The 20,146-nt window shown below is 37.4% G+C and overlaps 1 protein-coding gene across 3 annotated transcripts in view; it reads left to right on the plus strand.

Moving 5' to 3' along the window:
- LOC143355911 (rho guanine nucleotide exchange factor 10) overlaps positions 1-20,146 on the plus strand; it is a 162,360-nt gene that overhangs the window by 76,988 nt on the left and 65,226 nt on the right. Inside the window, exon 1 of one of the 3 annotated variants that reach the window (XM_076791100.1) lies at positions 2,629-2,923. The exons of the other annotated variants lie outside the window; for them this stretch is intronic. Coding sequence (XP_076647215.1) covers positions 2,887-2,923 — 37 coding nt within the window. The 5' untranslated portion in view covers positions 2,629-2,886. Of the gene's footprint in view, positions 1-2,628; positions 2,924-20,146 lie in introns of those variants that run through there. 3 annotated transcript variants of the gene reach the window in all.

Raw genomic sequence — 20,146 nt, forward strand, 5'->3', positions numbered from 1 at the left:
CGTATGATGGAGTTGTGCGGCTATGTTCACGGAGAACTACTACTGGACGCATGCGCAGTGGCAATTGATTCTTGAAGTCTTTCATTTGATTCTTCAGTCTGCTGTCACTACGTGCAAAGCAAGGAGGGAAAACAAACCGTATCGCCATCTTCCATTAGAACCACACAACAGCTCTTTTTCCCCATGCTCGACTAACCATACCTCGTTTCCAACCGATTTACTGTCTTATCGACCATGAGAGAGATTTTTACCGAGTGTTATCGATTCGTCGATCAATCGTCGACAGAAACTCACGCACGCGCAGGGTAACGCAATAAAACTCAAGGCTGTAGTATCCGATGGACACCACGGGTACCGTACCTAAAACCAACGAAAATTTTAGAGTTTGAAAAGACAGAATTAATACAAAGAAGAGAAAGGTAGTAAGGACAATGAAGTGGTACATGAAAGCAAAGGGATTGGTAATCCGTCAAATACAAAGGTGCTTATGGTGTACGAGCACAATGATTCGGTCCTAATAAAAGCCTCCGTATTTGAATGAGCAGAGAGACAAGTGTTCACATAAAAAAATGTTTGCATAATAGAATAATTATATGTATGTCACTGAATATTGTTTATTTAAATTGGGATCTTGAAGATTTTGTTTACGTATTTGTAGTTGCTTCGTCAATATACACACCGAATTGCAAAAGTTTCGCAGTGTATGTAACTATATAGAATTTCGTAAAAATTCATATTTTTATAGAAAACTAATAATTAACAATGTAGAGTCTGGATAAAAATGTGTTACATCCCTAGATATATTTTATTTGCACGTTCTGGTACGCTTTTAAAAGCATAAACATATTTGCAGTTCAACAATTGCGTTAAAAATTTGTTCGAATCATTTATTAGTCCGCATAATCCAGACAACAGATAATTTGGATATTAGAATATTCAAATTATAGATATTGCCTTTTGTTTCTTTTAATTGAACACCATTATTAGTCTTTCGAATATAAATCGACTACATAGCATGCATCTCTTATAATAGACCGTTAGAATATCATGGAGCAATACGACGCATCGAGTGTACAGTGTTGCCAAGATCGAAGTCGAAGGGAATTTCCATAAATACAATTAACTTCTAGCCTTGGCCATCTGCCCCTTTGGCAACACTATTCAGTCGACACATTTCGATCTTGGCGAAAACTTTTATTCCTGCTAGATAACTCGTTGGTATCGTTTCATACTGCAGTGAATGCAGAAGTGTTTGCTGCTGAAGTGTTTGTACAGCATTAGAACCATGAGACGATCGTTCCGATATTTTCAGAAGGCGTAACGTTTATGAAAAGCGGTTTTGTTTTTTTATTCAGATATTTATGGCGTATTCATTGTCCGTTCTACGTTCACTTCAAGTTTTTGCTGTAGACGCAATACGCGTATGCACTTCCGATTGCCATTGTATTTCAACTACCTAAGCATTCTTTGTGTGTCAACAGTTTGCTTGCGATCACTTTTCTCGTGGCACGAGGACTGCACATTTTTGTTCTACTTAATGAATTCCTTCGACTACAGAGAATTTGTAAACCACTATGTATATTTAAATCATTTGGATGAATCCTCATTCATACGTACGTAAACTCGCGTAACCTTTATAAGTCGTTCACGTGCAAATTCATCGAAGCATTTTGACAGAAGATTGACATGTTTAGTCTCGCGAAAATATCCGAAAATGCAGTAGCCAAGGTCGATTACATTCGTGCACGCATTTACATATGTATGTATGTTTCAACGTACTCGTGTCATACACGCGATCTTCAGCAGCGTTAGATCGAAATCAAGGAAAATTCAGTTGAAATTTTTTCTCATGGAAAGAGCGCAGCTGCAATTTTCTTCTACGGTCGCAAACTTTCCAAAAATTCCAGGTTCCCAGCCTCTAAAGGGCCGGAAACCTGAGCATACATTCTCATCCAAAGTCCTCACAGTCGAGCTGTTCGATGCTTTTTCCATTCAACAATAACCCAGGTCAGAGAATCGTGATTTACCAAGTCCGTTCAGGAGCATGAATTCTTGCGATCGTGACGACCGTTCGAGGTAGCGCCGCGGTGTGGCCATCCCGACGAACTACCACGAAACGATATCCTTATCCTCGTTTCGCCGACTTCGAACGATCGTGCCCTCTCTACGTCCTCTCTTTCTCGTTTCTTCCGTTACACCGCGCCGCAGGCTGCTCTTCTCTTTCGTTCTCTCTTCTGTCCTGTTCTACCTCGGCATCTTTGTCCGTCGGTAACCGACTCTTGGGCGTCTCTGTCGTTCCGCTGGTTTCCCGCGCGTTGTTCGCTATTTTTCTCTGTCCAACTTTCTCTCTCGTTCGCAGCTTGCAGCACCCTCTGTTCCATTCTCTCTGTTCGTTCGGACGGCGCACACAGGCCCAGAACAGCACGGTCGTATACCATGCCTCTCTCTCTTTCGCCGTTTGTCTCTCCTCCGTGCCCTTCGTTTCCATGCAACCGCCCTCAGTGCGTGACGGCTCCGCGGGCCACGGAGAACCAGAGAGGCGCGCGCGCACGGCCATGTTTACTCGGTTTTGGTGGCGTTTCTTTGTCGGACGGGACGCGCTCTTACCGGTGCTGCACGCCGCGATATTAATTATGCCAGCAGTCAGCCCTGCCGCCACGTGTGCCTCGTAATCCGACAAATTGTCGTTTCGCTCCGGGTTTACCAAAGGTGTTGTCTCGCGAATCAGAAGGCCCATTTGGAGCGTGAGCGAGCAAGCGAGCGAGCGTATGTTCGCTGACCACGAGCACGTTGTGGCCACGACAGCCCGGTGCTCGGTAGGAACGTTTTGTTGTTGCCGCTTAACCTGGAGCACGAAGTGCGAGGAAGATCGCTCGCCTCCACGAGATGGAGGAGCTGCATAACGGTGTCATCCTGATCAAGTGTAAGTCTGCCATCGCGCCTGTCAATTCCCCGCTGACCGACCGATCTACGGCTCCCATGTGTGATCTCGCGTCCCATGCACGAGCCCGGTGACGGCGTTCAACCAGAAACAGAACGTTCACCCCTCTGTCACGGCCGGATCTAAATTCCTGAGCCGTTGGGTCGGTAAATTCGCTACGCCATAACTAGCTGCCCCGGACCTTTACACACTCGAGAACAGCTGCAGAAATATTCAGAAGCAAAATTTCTTTTCTATCATACTAATATATCGATTCCTACTAAACTTGATCAACGTGTCGGTCGCATATGCCATACAGATCCGTAGATGCTACAATACACCGTGCTTCTTCTATGCTTAAATACCGTTATGTCGTTGTCCACGATATTCGCAGTTTTTACGAAGACTATCCGCAGACTATCCTAACTTTCGATGACACGGTAAACGGTGCTTCTTTCTTTCTACACCATGGATTATGTAGTTGTCCACGGTACACGGAGTGAGTTTTTTTTTTATGTGACAGTGAGACTCGAATCATGGAAGTGGTTCGGTGCAATGTATTCGGTTACAACACAGGCGATCATTGTTCCGGCAATTTGCATCGGCACGATTGCGTGGAAACGATGGAACGCCCGTATCGTGCGGCGTCAACGGCAGGACAGTGCCCGTTCCGCGTTCTTGCTGCTTCGTCCACACGTCTCTTTCTTACCTACTACTGATACCGGCACTTCAGAAAAGACTTGTGATGTTCTCTGCAACTGACAAGCAAACCTAACCTGGTAATTCGATTTTTAACGAAAATGCTCGGCCCTACAAGTACCTACGTAAAGAACAATTCCTTTAAAATATAGACAAATAATATTACGTTTTTTCAACACACAAACGCTTTACATTCAGCTATATGTATATTATATCCAAAGACATGTTATATTAGAGACGAAGCAAAAATATTGTGACGATTGATTAAAGCATTGTCCTTTACATGATGTAGTCGTTTTTATGGAGTATGGAAGAATAAAGGAAAACACATGCATTCTTATATTTTGTAAATTCCACATACCATAAAAGCATGAAGATTCTCAATTTACTCGACTACTGATTTAATGGATTTATGATAAAAATGAGTAGGTGAAATATAAACATACATATTAAATTACTAGAATTTAACAATGCTATTATTTTTAATTTCTTAACCTATTACACTACTATTTATATTGTGGTTATAACGATTAGAAATTCTCCATCGTTCAGAATTTCATAAAACAAAAAACGAAAGTATATATTTGTTGCATATGACTATATATCATTAGACTATATTATTTCAGTTCAAAGGAAATTGATAACATACATATGTAGACTCTGTTCAGAATACTGTAGGGCAAGGGATTAAAATGATTAAATGTAAAAATATATTTCTATTTAACTTCCATTCCTTAGAGTTAACTTGGAGACTTTTTATTCTCCATAACGAGCCGCAGTCTAGCGATCAGTTTCAGTAGTAGGCTGGCAACTTAAAAAGACGACGACGATACATTTTCATTTACTGCTCGAACGTTCGTAATGTTTGATTTGGTTTATCTGCCACGTTTGTCGAAAGGAACCTTAAACTTAGAAACCGATGCCTCAAGAGCGACGCTTCCTTCGATTCTTCGAAAGGGGTCACGTGATCGTTCAAGTGAGAGCAGTGATAACCTATAAATAAGTTCGCGGTTGGATGTCACGGTGACTAAATTGTCTCCCTTAACCGTTCGAAAATATTCCTCGGTAGACCGTCCCCTCGTGCGCGTCTCCGTATTTTCGTAGCTCGTAAACGTTCACGTGCGATGGATTTTGCAATTTTGTTTCCCTTCGACAAGCGCGCGTCTCGTAAATCCTTCGACTACGTACCGACCACAGTCGGACTATTATGTCGTGAAACAATAGTATACGCGGAATGAACAGGCGTATGTTGCATCGACCTACCATCGGACAATTTCGACGTATTATACCTGACGAACGGGAAAACGGTGTTCTTCGGAAATGTTCGCCGGGGAAAGTACAGGGTGAGTCAGTGGGGCGGGAAAATTTGAACACGTAATAGTTCGCGGAATAATTTAATCGTCCAATATTGAAAATAAATGTAGACATATTTTACTTTAACCTATATCTCATGAAAAAGTATATTTCTAAGAGAACTATTTTATATTATTCCTTGCATAATTGTGTCTACTACGCAAAAATGGATTTGTAAATGTCAATTGAATCATTTGAATCTCGATGAATCACGTCTTCATAAGCCGGAAGTCCTGTATGACGATCAAGGAAGTGTCTTTTGAAGTAAATTTTCAATAAGACACTTAAAATGAATGAATTTTATCGTATGTAATTAATGTATTATTTATATAAAGTGAATGAAGAAATTCATTCTACGTAACAATGTACGTAAAAAAATTTGTTTAGAAGTTCATACACATACGTCTCCATCTACAATGGTTCTCCTGCCACTGTTCGTGGTAATTTCATACACATATTTATTTATATAATAATTATAACAATCTTGAAGGTGTGATAGTTACATTAGAATGAGATTAGTAAAGTCCACCAAATGTTCATTGTTTGATAAGTGTTTACAATTCGTACCAGTCAAGGAACTTGTCTTTTGAAGTACATTTTAAATAAAACAAAAACATTTAAAATGATAGGGAGTTGTTAAGAACAATATTGGAAAAAACTTCGGAGTGCAAGGGGTTAATGCAATTTATTTGACTTTTGATACGATCGGACCGTTCACGAAGAGGTGCTTTAAGGTTGCCTATAAAGTTGCGAATTTGCATAAACATCCGCAGTCGAATCATTAGAATTTGAGGCGCGGTATCGTAATCGACACATCTCGCACGATTCATTGTCGAAGTACGGGTACGATGCCCGTGACACGTAGACATAAAATAACGATCGGGGTCTCGATTCGGGATTGGTTGGTTCTCCATTTCGGACGCCTCCACTAGCTTGTTAGAATGATAATTTATGCCTGATGATGTATTAGGTTGATCGGAAACTTATCTGTGTCTCTCTTCTCTTTTTCTCTTTCCTTGAAAGTAATCAATCTCCGCAACCGAGCTGTTTACTGATTTAGTCTTCGGCGTTACAGATTTCTCCATCTGTTACTTGTGTGAAATGCCACGCCTACGATGCACTTTGCCGGAGAGCTTGTTCACTGATCTGATTCTAAACAATGGATAATTTTTACAGTAACGTTATATCATCTTTTGAAAACGTACCTTCCGGCGTTTAACAATTTGACGGTTGCTATCACGTGTATGAAATACAACGAATCACAGTAATATTCGGACATATTAAGGAAGACAACTCTTTTTAAGATTCGACCATACCACTTGTTCTTTTCTCAGAAGTTAGATCAGTTTACTACATGACGCGACGAAGGAATTTTGAAAAAATTGCAGTTGGTCAGAATTACAAAGAAAATGCTAAAAGTTGCATTTTACACCTCCTTTATGTGGGCCTATACAGTGTTTACTCGATATATGTCCAAAACACGGGTCTAGCCAGGGACGTATATCGGCCAGGAAATATTATTCTTTGATCCACGCTGAACCTAGAAAAGGACAGCGAAGGTCTAGAGACCTCGGTTCATGGTCCCTCACGGGGCCTACTCCGCGACAGTGGGGATAGTCCTGGAACTTTTATTGGGTCGGCACATTTTTATACAGTTTTTTCGACTGTATTGAAAATTTAAAAATATTTTCTGTAGAGCTGTGTCAATTGCATACATATTCTGAGAATGTCATCAAAATCGGTCAACGTTGCAATGAGCTACAAACGTTCAAAAATGTTGAATGGTGTTTTTCCTCATCAACCGATTTTGAGGAAACGTTCAGCGTATGATACAGATCTACAAAATGTATTTTAAAATTTTTCAATGTAGGCCCACAAAAAAGTTGTAAAAACAATTTTTAGTATTTTCTCTGTAATTCCGACCAATTGCAAATTTTCCAACATTTTTTTCTTTCACTTCATGTAGTAAACTAATTGTTAGAACTTATAAAAAACATCCAAGTCGTACGGTCCAATATTAAAAAAGTTATCATCCTTTTAAAAGTGTTCGAATATTACTCTGATTCATTGCGTGTATATACAGGGGGTCTCACAATCAGCTAAAGAAGGCCACCTAAATACAGTGATTTCTCTATATATGTCGCCCAGGACTGGATGATAAACATCGCGGAATTATCCCCACTAGCGTAGGGTATACCCCGTGAGTGCCCATGACCTCCAGGTTACCTTGACTACAAAAATATGATAAAATTGTAGGATGAAATAATGGAAATATTTAGGTGACCTTTTTTAACTGAGACACCCTGTATAGTCTTCAAGGCAAACCGCCGGCATCAGGCGTAACTTCGTTCTTAAAGATTAGGCGCACCCGATTAAAGTAATTAATACTTTACAGACGAGGATTTTTTAAAATATTAAAAATATTATCCTCAGGCATCATGTATTCTTCCTTCCAGATATTTAAACTTTTGTGTCTGATTTGGTAAAGAAACATTTTTCACTTAATTATACAATTATTAGTAAAATCAATTTGTTTGGAAATTTGACTTATATCACTTTCATAATCACCGGCAGAAATATCAATAAAATTACCAAAAAAAAAAGAACATAATTGTTTAATTTAAGGAGTAATGTAGTAAACAAAGAAAAATGAATTTGCGTTACAGTATTAAGTATCGTATCATCTATTAGTAATAAAACTATTAATAATAGGGGAACATCGTACTTCATAGTTGAAATCACAATTTATTTGCACTCCAAATATGTACATAATATCTGGTACTACTTTCGTTTCGTGAAAACCTCCACATAAGTTTCTATACGTCCAGATAGAAGTCAGAACTTTCCGACCATGCTAATCCAAGCTTTGAAAACCTCTCGACTAATATCGAATGTGTGCTTACTAGATCGCAGGACCTGTTAGCCGCGCGTGGGCGTGCTTTCTCTTATAAAAGTATGGATTGAAATGTCATGCCGGTGGTCGGTATTTCGCCGGTTATTAAAAATGCGCCGTTTGTATTCCGCTCGCTCATTGTACACGCCGATGAACCGGTCGAGATAGTGAAAGGGAACAAATAGGTACTAATTTGTACCTTTCGAAACCATGTGGATAATTGTACGCCGAACACGTCCGATTGAATATTCATAGACATAAACGATACCACCCCCCTTTCTGTTTCGAGTAATTATTCTCAATTTGTCGTATTTATTATGTAGATCCGTGTCATAATTCTACAGGGTGTCCCAAAAATGTTGTACTTCCTCGAGTGAGGTGATTCCTGAGGTCATTTGAAGTAACTTTTTCCTTTGCGAAAATGTTGTCCGCGGCTTTGTTACGGAATTATTAACGAAAAACACGGACCAATCAGGGCGCGGCAACAGCGGACGGATTGCGGCTCAACGACAAGTCCCGCTAAGCGAGTCGTTTGATTGGTCCGTGTTTTTCATTAATAACTCCTTAATACGTTAAGTGCCCAGTCCGTTTTGCTTGCCGTTCCGTTTAGGCCCAGACTCGATCGTGTTAACGGATGATTTTTAAAAAATCCACAACTTCGTCCACGTTGTTTCAATAAATTACATTGACTTTTTTATATTATTTTCAAAGCATAATGAATATTAAAAAAAAAGAGATATATAACATATATATTATCTGATTTTAATGAAAAAATTCAATATCTCTTTTTTAATATCCATTATGCTTTAAAAATAAGTATAATTAATATAGTGACTGTAATTGGCACCCCACATTAATTGGGTCCCTTACCCTATTCTTTTTGTTTTTGTAACGTAGATCTAGTGTTGAAAAGTCATCGATCGGACTATGTTAAATTGGAATACCTACAGTGGCTCACGAAAGTATTCGAACGCTTACGTTTATAAATTTTAATGAATAAAATAAGATGTACTAAACTAATCTGTATAGAACAATTTGGTATCTATAGTAAGGGGGAAGTCTCAAGATTATGTCAGTAAAATTTGAGAAGGATTCAACAACGTAGGCAGAAGTTATGATATATTTATTAGAAATATGCATAATAAGTGACTCACAAAAGTATTCGAACGCTACATATATTATTACATTATTTAATGTTAATATTTTTTTGGACCACCTTTAGCAGTATATAACGATGTGTCTCATTCGACGTTCCATACTATAAAACCAATGATTTTGTAAAAGTACACTCAATGAAATTCCATACTTCTATGATTTTTTGTTTCAATACCCCCTTTGAAGTTATTTGATATTTATTTAATCTTTTTCCGATTTCAGCTCATAAATTTTCAATTGGATTTATGTCTGGACTTTGCGGTGGAGTAATTAACATATGTGGTGTGTTATGTATGATCCATTCTTTCACAATTCCTGCAGTATGCTTGGGATCGTTATCTTGTTGGAAGTGGAAGTCTTCCAATAATTCTAATTTCCGGGCACTTTCTTTAAGGTTGTTCCTTAAAATATTTAAATACTTATATTTATCGAGTATTCCATCAATGAATACCAAATTTAAGGTGCCACTTGCTGCCATGCACCCCCACACCATAACCGATCCACCTCCGTGTTTCACTGTTTGGTGTAAATTTTTAATTTCCAATTCCGTATTTGGCTTTCTCCAAACATAATTTCGACCATCTGAGGCAAAGATGTTAAATTTAGACTCATCCGAAAAGATGACTTTATCTCAGAAAAAATTATCTTTATTGAGATATGCTTTTGCAAAAGCCAGTCTTTTTTTCGATTTACCGCATTAATATACGGCTTCTTTCGTGGTACTCTGCCATGAAAATCATTATTTCATAAGATTCGTCGACATAATTCGGGATGAACTTCTTTATGAAACATATCAGCTACCATATTTGTGAGTTTAGGTGCGGATATAGTAGGATCTTTTTTCATTTCGCGAATGATAATTTTCTGTTCTCTTTCAGTTAATTTCTTTCGTCGACCTGGTCGAGGGTTGTTCTCAATTGTTCATTCATTTTTTGATTTTTTAATAATATAATGTATTGTAGACTTACTTCTGTTCACAATTCCTGCAATCTCGTTATATGATTTTCTATCCTTATGCAATCGAAGTATCATTTCTCTTTCACACTTTTGTGTTTCTGACTTTTTAGTCTTCATTTTAACTACTACTGTGCACAGTTCTACGTTGCTGTTACGGAAACGATGCCTTAACATCAACTGAACGACCAATGTTTTCATTTAGTAGTAATGTGTACATCCCTTTCTAAGAAAGATGAAAACATATTAACAGTGTTACAGCGTTCGAATACTTTTGTGAGTCACTTATTACGCGTGTTTCTAATAAATATATCATAACTTCTGCCTACGCTGTTGAATCCTTTTCAAATTTTACTGACATAATCTTGAGATTTCTCCCTTACTACAGATACCAAATTGTTCTATACAGATTAGTTTAGTACATCTTATTTTATTCATTAACATTTGTAAACGTAAGCGTTCGAATACTTTCGTGAGCCACTGTAAGTCGTAGAAGTTTGTTCGTAGAGCTGGAGTTGCATGCTTTGTAAAATGAGGTCCGCGTACGACTACAATTTATCGTTTTAAATTGAGCATTTGTTGCGAGTACGGTTGCGATGAAAGGGAAGGAAAAAAGCATATGCGAGACCGGAGAAATATGGGCCAGTGACCGTGACAAGCATCGCGTGGCTACGACCGCAAAAGGTAATTCGTAGCGATAATGGTGCGGCAGATACACGTAACCCAATACAAACCGTGTTACGCAGGACGGGAGACTGCTTCGATTTTCCTGAAACCTGTTCTGCCGAACTTTTCTTCTCTTCCACAGATATGTATAGCGACGACAAAGTTCAATGCCTCTGATAACGCATTTACTTACGACCAATTTCAACAACAACGCCGCGTACTCGCAAACAATACACTATTCGCTGCCAACATTTATTTCTACAACAGTCCCCATGGTTTTTTCATTCTATGAACACGTTTAACGCTATGTTGGTCTTCAGGGATTGACAGTATCTTTAAAAAACAATATTTCGTAATTGATATCATGTTATAATGTTAAGATGTTTACACTGTTTAAACTGATGTTTAAAGTCCTCTATATTTAAGATTTATCGATGACCTGTGAAATGGAGCAAATGGATAGAAAGTGGTGAAGATTATTTTCGAAAGTAGGATATGTTTTGATCGTTTAAAAAATAATTAATAAATTCATGAGGATAGGACGTTAAATTACGTCAAAATAATTATATTACGTCGGATATGCCGTGACGCTGATAACGAACGTTGTTAAAACAGTCCATGTTCTTCAGTAGGAAAATAATTGCCCCAGTTCATCGTAAATCACTAGTATTACAAAATATTCGATTATTTGTTGATCTTTCCTTCTTCAAATACGTAGTTTGACGCGTCTTTCTCTCTCTCTCTCTCTCTTGACCTTGTGACCTGATAAAAAAAAGCGAAAGTTAGATCGTGCGAGACACAACAATACAACTATCTCTACTGACAAAAGAATCCTAGTACTCCCAAAAATTTGATAACTAGCAGATCTTCATGCATAATAAAATTTTTATACATCAATAGCAAGCAGTAGAAGCTAAGTAAAAATTTATTTTTATCATTAATAGTTGTAATATTCAATTTCTTCTTTGAATGTTTATACTGTTTTACATTGTATCTACCCATTTTTGTTATAAATGCATAAAATTCGCAGTCTATTCATAACTGTAACATCCAATTAACAGTATACATATCCGAATGTATCACCTTCGAGCTGAAAAGATCAAAATGAGAGAAAATAATGTATACGATCAAATTTATAAATAATAATAAATTAAAAGTTAAACTATAATGGATGATAAACTTTCTTAGAAAACGCAAGTGACCTAGCTTCGCCGTCTATCCGATCATCAGACATTCCACCAAACATTCTTGACAGTTAGGTGATGTTAACTAACCCTTGCTCAACGTGTAAACTTTTTACACTTAATGCTTATATTAGTATCTTATTGTAGGGGACAGGGACACGGCGACAATGATGCATCAATTTCTTATTTTATGCTATACAGTGTTTACTCGATTTTTGTCCAAAATACGGATCTAGCCAGTGACATATATCGGCAAGGAGATACTATTTTGATCCACGCCGAACGTAGAAAAGAAATAGTGAAGCTCTAGAGGCTTTGGTTCCTAGCCCTTCTTTGGGACTTTTATCGGCTAGGAATTTGGGACATATATAGAGTAAACACTGAATATTATACGCATTTTACAAATGGTGATATAATTGAACTGATACATTATAAGAAACTCTAAAGAACGTCTCGATTACGTCGAAAGAAATTCTTTAGACGTAAGACTAATTTGAGCCAGCTGCGCGTAGGTATTTGACAGGTCATTTGACTTTTCTAGACTAAACAGATCGCCAGAGACTATGTAGCTACCTTGATAGATGATCTCGGATGAAATGGAGTTAAAACTGGTATGATAACAGCTAAAATGTTGACAAAATTCTTTCACAAAATATGTAAAATAGTCGACTCAAATTGACCTGAACGGTTTGAATATAACAAAACTGCATATAACGCATACAGCATAATTTAATAAAATACATCGGGTGAGCGACCCAATTACTGTGTCTACATAAATTACACTTATTTTTAAAGCATTATGAAAATTAAAACAAGGATATTAAAATAAATATGTTAATACATATGTTATATATCTTTTTTAACACTAGAACCACCGAACCCGTTAAAATGACTAGTCCCTAATTTTTTCTTTCACAATTACTGAAATTATAAAAATGTTTTCATCAGAAATTGTTGAATGAACTTCCTCATTGAAGCACATATTACAATAAAAGTTTTGTGAACTCTAGAACTACCGAGCAATCAATGCGACTCCTGTATATTGCTTTGTAGCAGTGACAAGACTGTATCCATTCTAACTTCACACAACTTTTATTGTAATATGTGCTTCAATGAAGAAGTTAATAATTAAATATTCATTATGCCATTAGGCCTTAAAAATGACCCGTCGCGGTGGGGATAAGCTCGAGCGACCGTCAATATGTACAATTTTATTCCGATATATGACGACGCTTTTTATTTCGAAATAAGAACATTGCTATCCGCTTTTCATCCGCAGACGAAAGCCGGTCCCGAGCTATCGCCTTATATCGAATGAAAACTGTAGTGAATTATCGGCGTAGGTCAGAAGTGAATCCGGCATAGGTCTAGAACTCGCAGGAGTTCGTGGGTTAATATAACCACAGTAATTGGTATCCCCACAGTAATTGGCTCCCTTACCCTACTTGTGTTAAGAAAGAAATTCTTTGTTAAATTGTTGCGAAAACAGAGCTAATTCCGATTTGGTTTGTTTTTTAATATGTTATTATAGACATCATCCTGAATAGTATTGTGAAAATGCTATTATCTAAAAAAGTTTACTCAAAAACCAGTAGTCTTTGAACACCATTCGCATTTAATATCGCATGTACTCGATCGTGTTTGCTTATTTATGTTCTGTAAATCGCATGCTCTTGTTTGTTTTCCTTACATACACGTATAGGTATGTGCATTATGGAGTAAAACCGTGGGCTCTATCCCTTTAATTACACATCTACAACGACAGAAAATCTATTCTAACGTAAATTTAATTTTTATTTAATCAGAAATCAGTTTGGAGTAGTTTTGAATTGAGGGTGACTCCATTTACGTAAATATTTACCCATTCTTCGAGTATTATCAACAATTTAAATACGGAAGTTAACCGTACTAAAAATTCACGCAAACAAACCCTTTAAATCTGTTCATTATATATTTTATTATAAATATCTAGAAAAATGTTGACGCTATCTCTTAATCTCAACCATAGTATTCTTACTTTCACTGCCGCATTAACTTACTTGTGAATTATTTTCGCTAGCCACAGCATTTGTCATGGGAATACCGTATAACAAAACGCTTATGGTTTCAAAACGTTCACTACCAGCATTTATTTCAGCAATAACCTTTATAGTTACAATATTCCATCAAATGCAGTGTATCTTGTGAAATATGAAAAAGGATACTGTCACTGAAAAATGATACATTTTCCGAATATCATACTATGCATTATAATTTATTAAAATTACGACAAGCACAAAACTAATTTGATTTTCTTCGCGTGTTATGAAAAATTGTATCTTCCACGGGCTTATGTTATGACGGTAACGAATATCTCAAGCTGAAGTGCACATCTCAGTCGAAGGGCTAAAATCAAATCGGTAAATCTCGAGTGAATATTCGTTGATTGATCGTTCGAGTTTCGTTTCGAGTCAGTTCAAAAAAGCAAGGGTAGCTTACGCAATCCGACTCTAGACTAGAATACTCCCCTAAGGCAGTTGTTTACAACGGTCGAGGTCGTCGATCTGTTATGCAACACAATAACAGACCGAGCTGACGTTCATTGTCGTGCTCGCGGCACCTGAAAACGTGCGTCGCGAAAACATTGAAAACGATCATCGGTGCGAAACCAGCCAGCTATAGCAAGTCCGTACGTACACGAAATCGTGGGACGCGCGCGCGTTGTCTTACCCGTAGAAAAGCAGCCGCCACCGCCGCCGCATAATCTCTCAGTTATGCGTGTTGAGAAACTCGTGTGTACGGTGTATAAGGGGCCAACAGAATGAGAGGGCTTGCGAGAGCGAGGTCGCAGTAAATTCGGCTCCCCGCTAGCGAAAAAGGAAGTATTCCTGTGCCGATGACTCCTCGAATCGTGGACTCTGTCGTCAGAAATAAAGTTAGTGGGGAGCACGTGTGTGTCACTGTAAAAAGCCGGCCTCTCCGTGAGCCGCTCACACGGTTACGTGCTGCCCGCTCACAATGAGCACTCGACAGCGGCCGCGCGCTGTTGCCAGACTTATGTTAGGCCCACACGGGACGACCGAACGCCCGCTTTTAACTAATTGACTGCGTACTACTCTCCTGCGTTGCATAACTAAGGAACCTCAAAAAGTTTCTAATTCCTCTGCTCGCTATTAGCAGCGTATTTTGGCTTTCCAGCCCGTATCTCTCACCAATCTTTTGCAATTTTTTTCAGAAGAACTATTGAACTATTTGCATTAGAATTTCGCACACATGTTTATGGGTATTTCGAGCACAGGTTATACTTTCTTGCAAGTGAAAACAATGAAAATTACACGAGTTATATATTTTTTTATCGAGCATGCTTTGAGAAGCTTTTGTTGATCGAAAACAAAAACAAAATGAGTTGACTGTGAATTTTATGTATTTGTCACAAAAATTAATAGGTAAATACAAAATTGTAAAGACTAAAAAATTATTAAAAGAAAGATTTCGTTTTTATATAATTTGTACTTCCTATAATCGACTTTGACCATTTTTGTTTTTTTGTGGCCATGGTCTGAATCAAAACGATAAAAAAATCGAAGATATTTATTGCTCTTATATTTCTAGGGAACAAGCAGATTTTGCACAATCCATCACCATAGAATTAATTTTTGAAGCTCAAGAAATAATTCCAAATATGGGTTACATGGTATAATCAACGTGTTAACACACGAGTTATAGTTCGAATGAAGTAATTTCTTTCAAAATGGCCCAAATGGCTCAACTTTTTTGAAGAACATAGGATTGGTTTACTACATGACATGTAAACAATTTTTTTAGAAAATTGCAATTGGCAGGAATCGCGAAGAAAATAGTAAGTGTAGATCGTTTTAGCGTTTTTATCTGAGCTTGTAATGAAAATTTAAATAACCATATGTTTTGTAATGAGTGTAGCCGGATAGCATGCCAAAGTGCGTCTAAACCAAATTGAATTTGCAATAGGCCATTCGATAGCTTATCCAACGTAAATAGTTTGTGCCATTTTCAACCCTATACGAGGGATAGAAATAGGGTGACAAAGAAAATCAGGTTTTTCCCTAATTTCTCTTATCCTCTTAAATTGAAAATTCTGAAAAAATCAGGCATATTTAAGCTATTAGAATGCACATATATGAATTTTTTCAGAATTTTTAGCTTCGAAATGAATAATGCATGACTTTGTCTACGTCTTCGGCTATCGAACTCGTTATTGACAGTGAGTAACCTATTACAGTTACTTGACAAGACAACACGAACAATATTCTCAAAGATAGATTATTTATACGGGGACGTTACAACTGTATTTAAAAAAATACGTGAAAAATTAGATAAGTTCTATGGTTTTGAAAAAAAATTGAATCTTTTCTACAGATAAATTGATTTTATATCGCTGAAAGAAATATTATAAATGAAAAATGGTAAACAATGTTAAGTATTATCCTCGAAGGAATTTCTAACTAATTTAAATGAGCCTCGTCTTAAATTGATCAGTTATTTAATTTTTTAAAGGCAAACTTTCAGAATTTCAGAATAAATTTAAAGTTTTGCCTAAATAATTTGAGAGCACGTTGCTTTATCCAGCAAAAGTAGAAAAGATTGATTACTTTCAACCTGTTACATGTCAGTACACATTGAAACGTGCTGCAATCAATTTAATTTTTAGTGCACGAGTACTCATGTATTCATAGATCTCTATTTCACGTGTACTTATTAAATACACGTGTACACGTGTTCTTAATTCATTAACAGGCGTTACACGTGTCTCGTATACACGTGCATTTTTAATGCACGTTTACAAGTGTGACTATTACTAACCCATTAACTTCTGTTAAACCCGTCAACTTATCAAAGCATGCGTTAATAATTTGTAATTAAATTGAATTTCTCTTGTCTGTATTTTCTTGGAGTATAATATTATACAACTGAAATTACTAAATAACACCAAAATGTACGAATTACATTACACAACACTTCTGCGACGAAACAAACTTCATTTTATCTTCGAAGTAGTTTTTCGTGACAAATAAAGAATTTATTATTCTAATCATCAGCAACAATGGCGTAGATATCGCGTCATTACCGGACGAGTCAGGCTTATGATTCATGCATAAGAGGTAAAGAGAAAAAAGCTTATCTGTAACTTGATTTGTAATATACGGATATTGTTAGTGTTAAAGTAGCTTACACATTTCTATGGAGAAAATTCCATTAAAAATTAAGTTATCCTACTTCGTATAATTTTCTCTATAACTTTATATGACTCTATACTAATATATATTAATTATACTTATATTTGTAATATCATAGCGTATATTAATTATACCTATTTTTAAGGCATAATGAACATTAAAAAAGAGATATTAAATTTTTTTCAATAATATATCCCGTGTTTCAATAGTATACCCCGTGATGAATCAAGGTCTCTAGAGCTTTGCTGTCCTTTTCTACGTTCGACGTGGATCAAAAAATGGTATATGCGGGCCTAAATCATGTCCCTGGCTAGACCCGTGTTTTGGACATACATGAATCGAGTAAACACTGTATATCTCTTTTTTTTTTAATATTTATTATGCTTTAAAAATAAGTATAATTAATATAGACACAGTAATTGTGTGCCTTACCTTAGTTTCGTAGGTGTAATGAAAATTTTGAAATAATTACATTTAGTCGAGTCGCCGGAAATGCATAAAGGTTCGCAGCACGGTCGTAAGTTTTATCTCGCTAGGTTCGAAACTGTACTTACGAAACGTGTCGTAAATACCTTTCTTCGACGGGGAAATGTTTCGCGAACGAAAATACGCAGCAATTAATTCTCCGTACGTCAAGACACGGAGACGAGTGACGCGAGCAGTAGTTAATTGGGGTGTACAAGTACAATAGAAATCGACACACGTATACATCTGTGACGCAACGTGTTTTACAAGACTCTTCCGGAAGGCAAGGACAGTGGTCGTGTGTATCCTCTATGTAATTGAATTGTCCTCGCAATTAATTACGACCCATCCCTGCAATTCAATGAATACATTGTCAGCGTTTAAAAAACAAGTATTGTTTGTACGCGCCTTTCTTCTTCCGATGAGTATCTTAATCGAAATAGATACTTGCAACAAATGTAGAACGATTTTTATAATCAGGTTCGATGGCTCCAGAGAAAATCAGACATTTGTCAAACGGCGAAGTCATGTTCGACGAAGACTGCAAATTCATTCATTTCTATTCTACCTGAAAACACAAAAAACTTGATTGCAGACGATTTTCTTCGTTTCGTAGATACATGAACAAATTATTGTTATGACGGCAATAGATGTATGAAATGTGAACCGAAAATGCACGCGAGATTCCAAGGTTTATACAATTAACATGTCTACTACCGGTTGCACAATCAATTAACTAATTTTGGATAAAACGTTACAAGCAAAAATTGTTGAAACGAAAAATCCGGGCATTTACTGCGAAGAGACTATTTTAATCGACTATTGCACTTTTCTATTTGGGAAAAAATGAAATTAGTTTCTTGGTAGTAATAGTGATGAAAGAAAATTAAGTAAGGGACAGCGATTTAAAAATGATGTATTGGCTTTTCGCTTCTCTTTTAATTTTTCGCTATAAAATTGGAAGGATTGTTACAGTTAAATATTACACAGTAGAACATCGATTATCCGAACGCCTATATTCCACTGGTTGTTATGGCAGATAATCGAGATTCTATTGTACTGATTGTAATAGAATTGTATTCAAGGTACGCATCAACAAGCTAGCCAGTTGAACAGTTCTTGAAATATCAGAACATAGTCGTTTAGAGATACCTACAACTTCGCAAAAACACAATTTAAAGCACTATTTAACTCTATATACACTGTTTACTCTATATATGTTCCAAATGCCTAGCCGATAAAAGTCCCAGAAATATCACCACTGCCGCGGGGTATACCCCCATGAAGAACCATGAACCGAGGCCTCTAGAGCTTCGCTGTCCTTTTCTACGTTCGGCGTGGATCAAAGAATGACATGAATGATATCTCCTGGCCGATATATGTCTCGTGTATACGTCCCTAGACCCGTGTTTTCGACATATATCAAGTAAACACTGTATATAATTTTCTCCGCAGATACAATGATTAAAGGGACATTTACATGTATTGTATGCCCATATATGTATATTTTAATGTTTCAATATTAACAACTGAAAAATGAAATTTTATTTTGAATTGTAACTTGTAAATACAAGCGTTTGTAAAACGTTTACAAACTAACTGCAAGCGTTTGTGAAAATTCAACGAAAATCTATTTTGTTCAAGCTAGAATAACCTCCGAAGCTACCATCGTCGATTTTTCAGTTTCAACCGTTTGCAACCGTAAATGTAAACATTCGAGATAGCTGGCAGCACAGTACACTTATAGTAACAAACGTTAGGATCGGGGTATCTCTGTAACGGCATTCAATGCGTATAAAACGAGAAAGCATACGTGTGGGATGCGTCCTCCTGAAATCGCGGTGAGCAACGGCATGGACTCGTGTTCTCTTGTGTGAGAAACGGTCGTGTACCTGCAGTTTTGTTGTGCATTGCCGCGTTGCACCTGCATGGTTCGCATTATCCGCTCAGTGTGCGCTCATGTTCCTATTTGACCGACACCCAAGCAAAACGTTCACTGCGATTCATTGAAGGAAACGCGAAACGGCAGTCAAGGGGATGCGTTCCTAGCTTCTATTTTCGCAGGATGGAATACAATATAAACGACGTAGGCGAGCATCGTTTGCGTAGGTGTTCGATACAAAGGACACACGAGCTTAACTGGTTCGGCAGGCGTGAATAGTTTTGCAGGTTTCGACAGTCCCGTGTCATGACATTCCTAGACCTCAAATTCTTTTCGTCATGCATCCCTAGTGCCTCAATATAGCACTGAACTTTCTCTGCGACCTGCTTTTTCTTTCATTGGCTCTTTGCGGCTCAAAGTGTTCTCTTTGCTTCACTTCAGAACTCGCTACAACATGATATAATTTAATTTATGTTCTCCTATGATTAGGTTGTTAGGTTGTTAGGTTTCTTTCGCAACATGCACGTTTAATATTGTTAGATGACACAGTAAAGTCTTGATCCAAGCCCAATCCTCGGGTCCGTGCTGTGACATAGATCGTGTAGGGCTACTATTTTTTGTCACTGCGTCGGCCGCGCCGAACGTGAAAAAGGACAGCGCACGTAAACGCGGACCGCGCGACCGAAGGTGCTCTACATACCGTCAATTAAACAACTAAATACAGTTAAAATTATAGCGTGCTTAGTGTCATTTTAATCAGAAAAATACCACAAATAAGGTGGT

Source organism: Halictus rubicundus, chromosome 7 (genome assembly GCF_050948215.1).
Source record: "Halictus rubicundus isolate RS-2024b chromosome 7, iyHalRubi1_principal, whole genome shotgun sequence".
Classification (NCBI taxonomy): domain Eukaryota; kingdom Metazoa; phylum Arthropoda; class Insecta; order Hymenoptera; family Halictidae; genus Halictus; species Halictus rubicundus.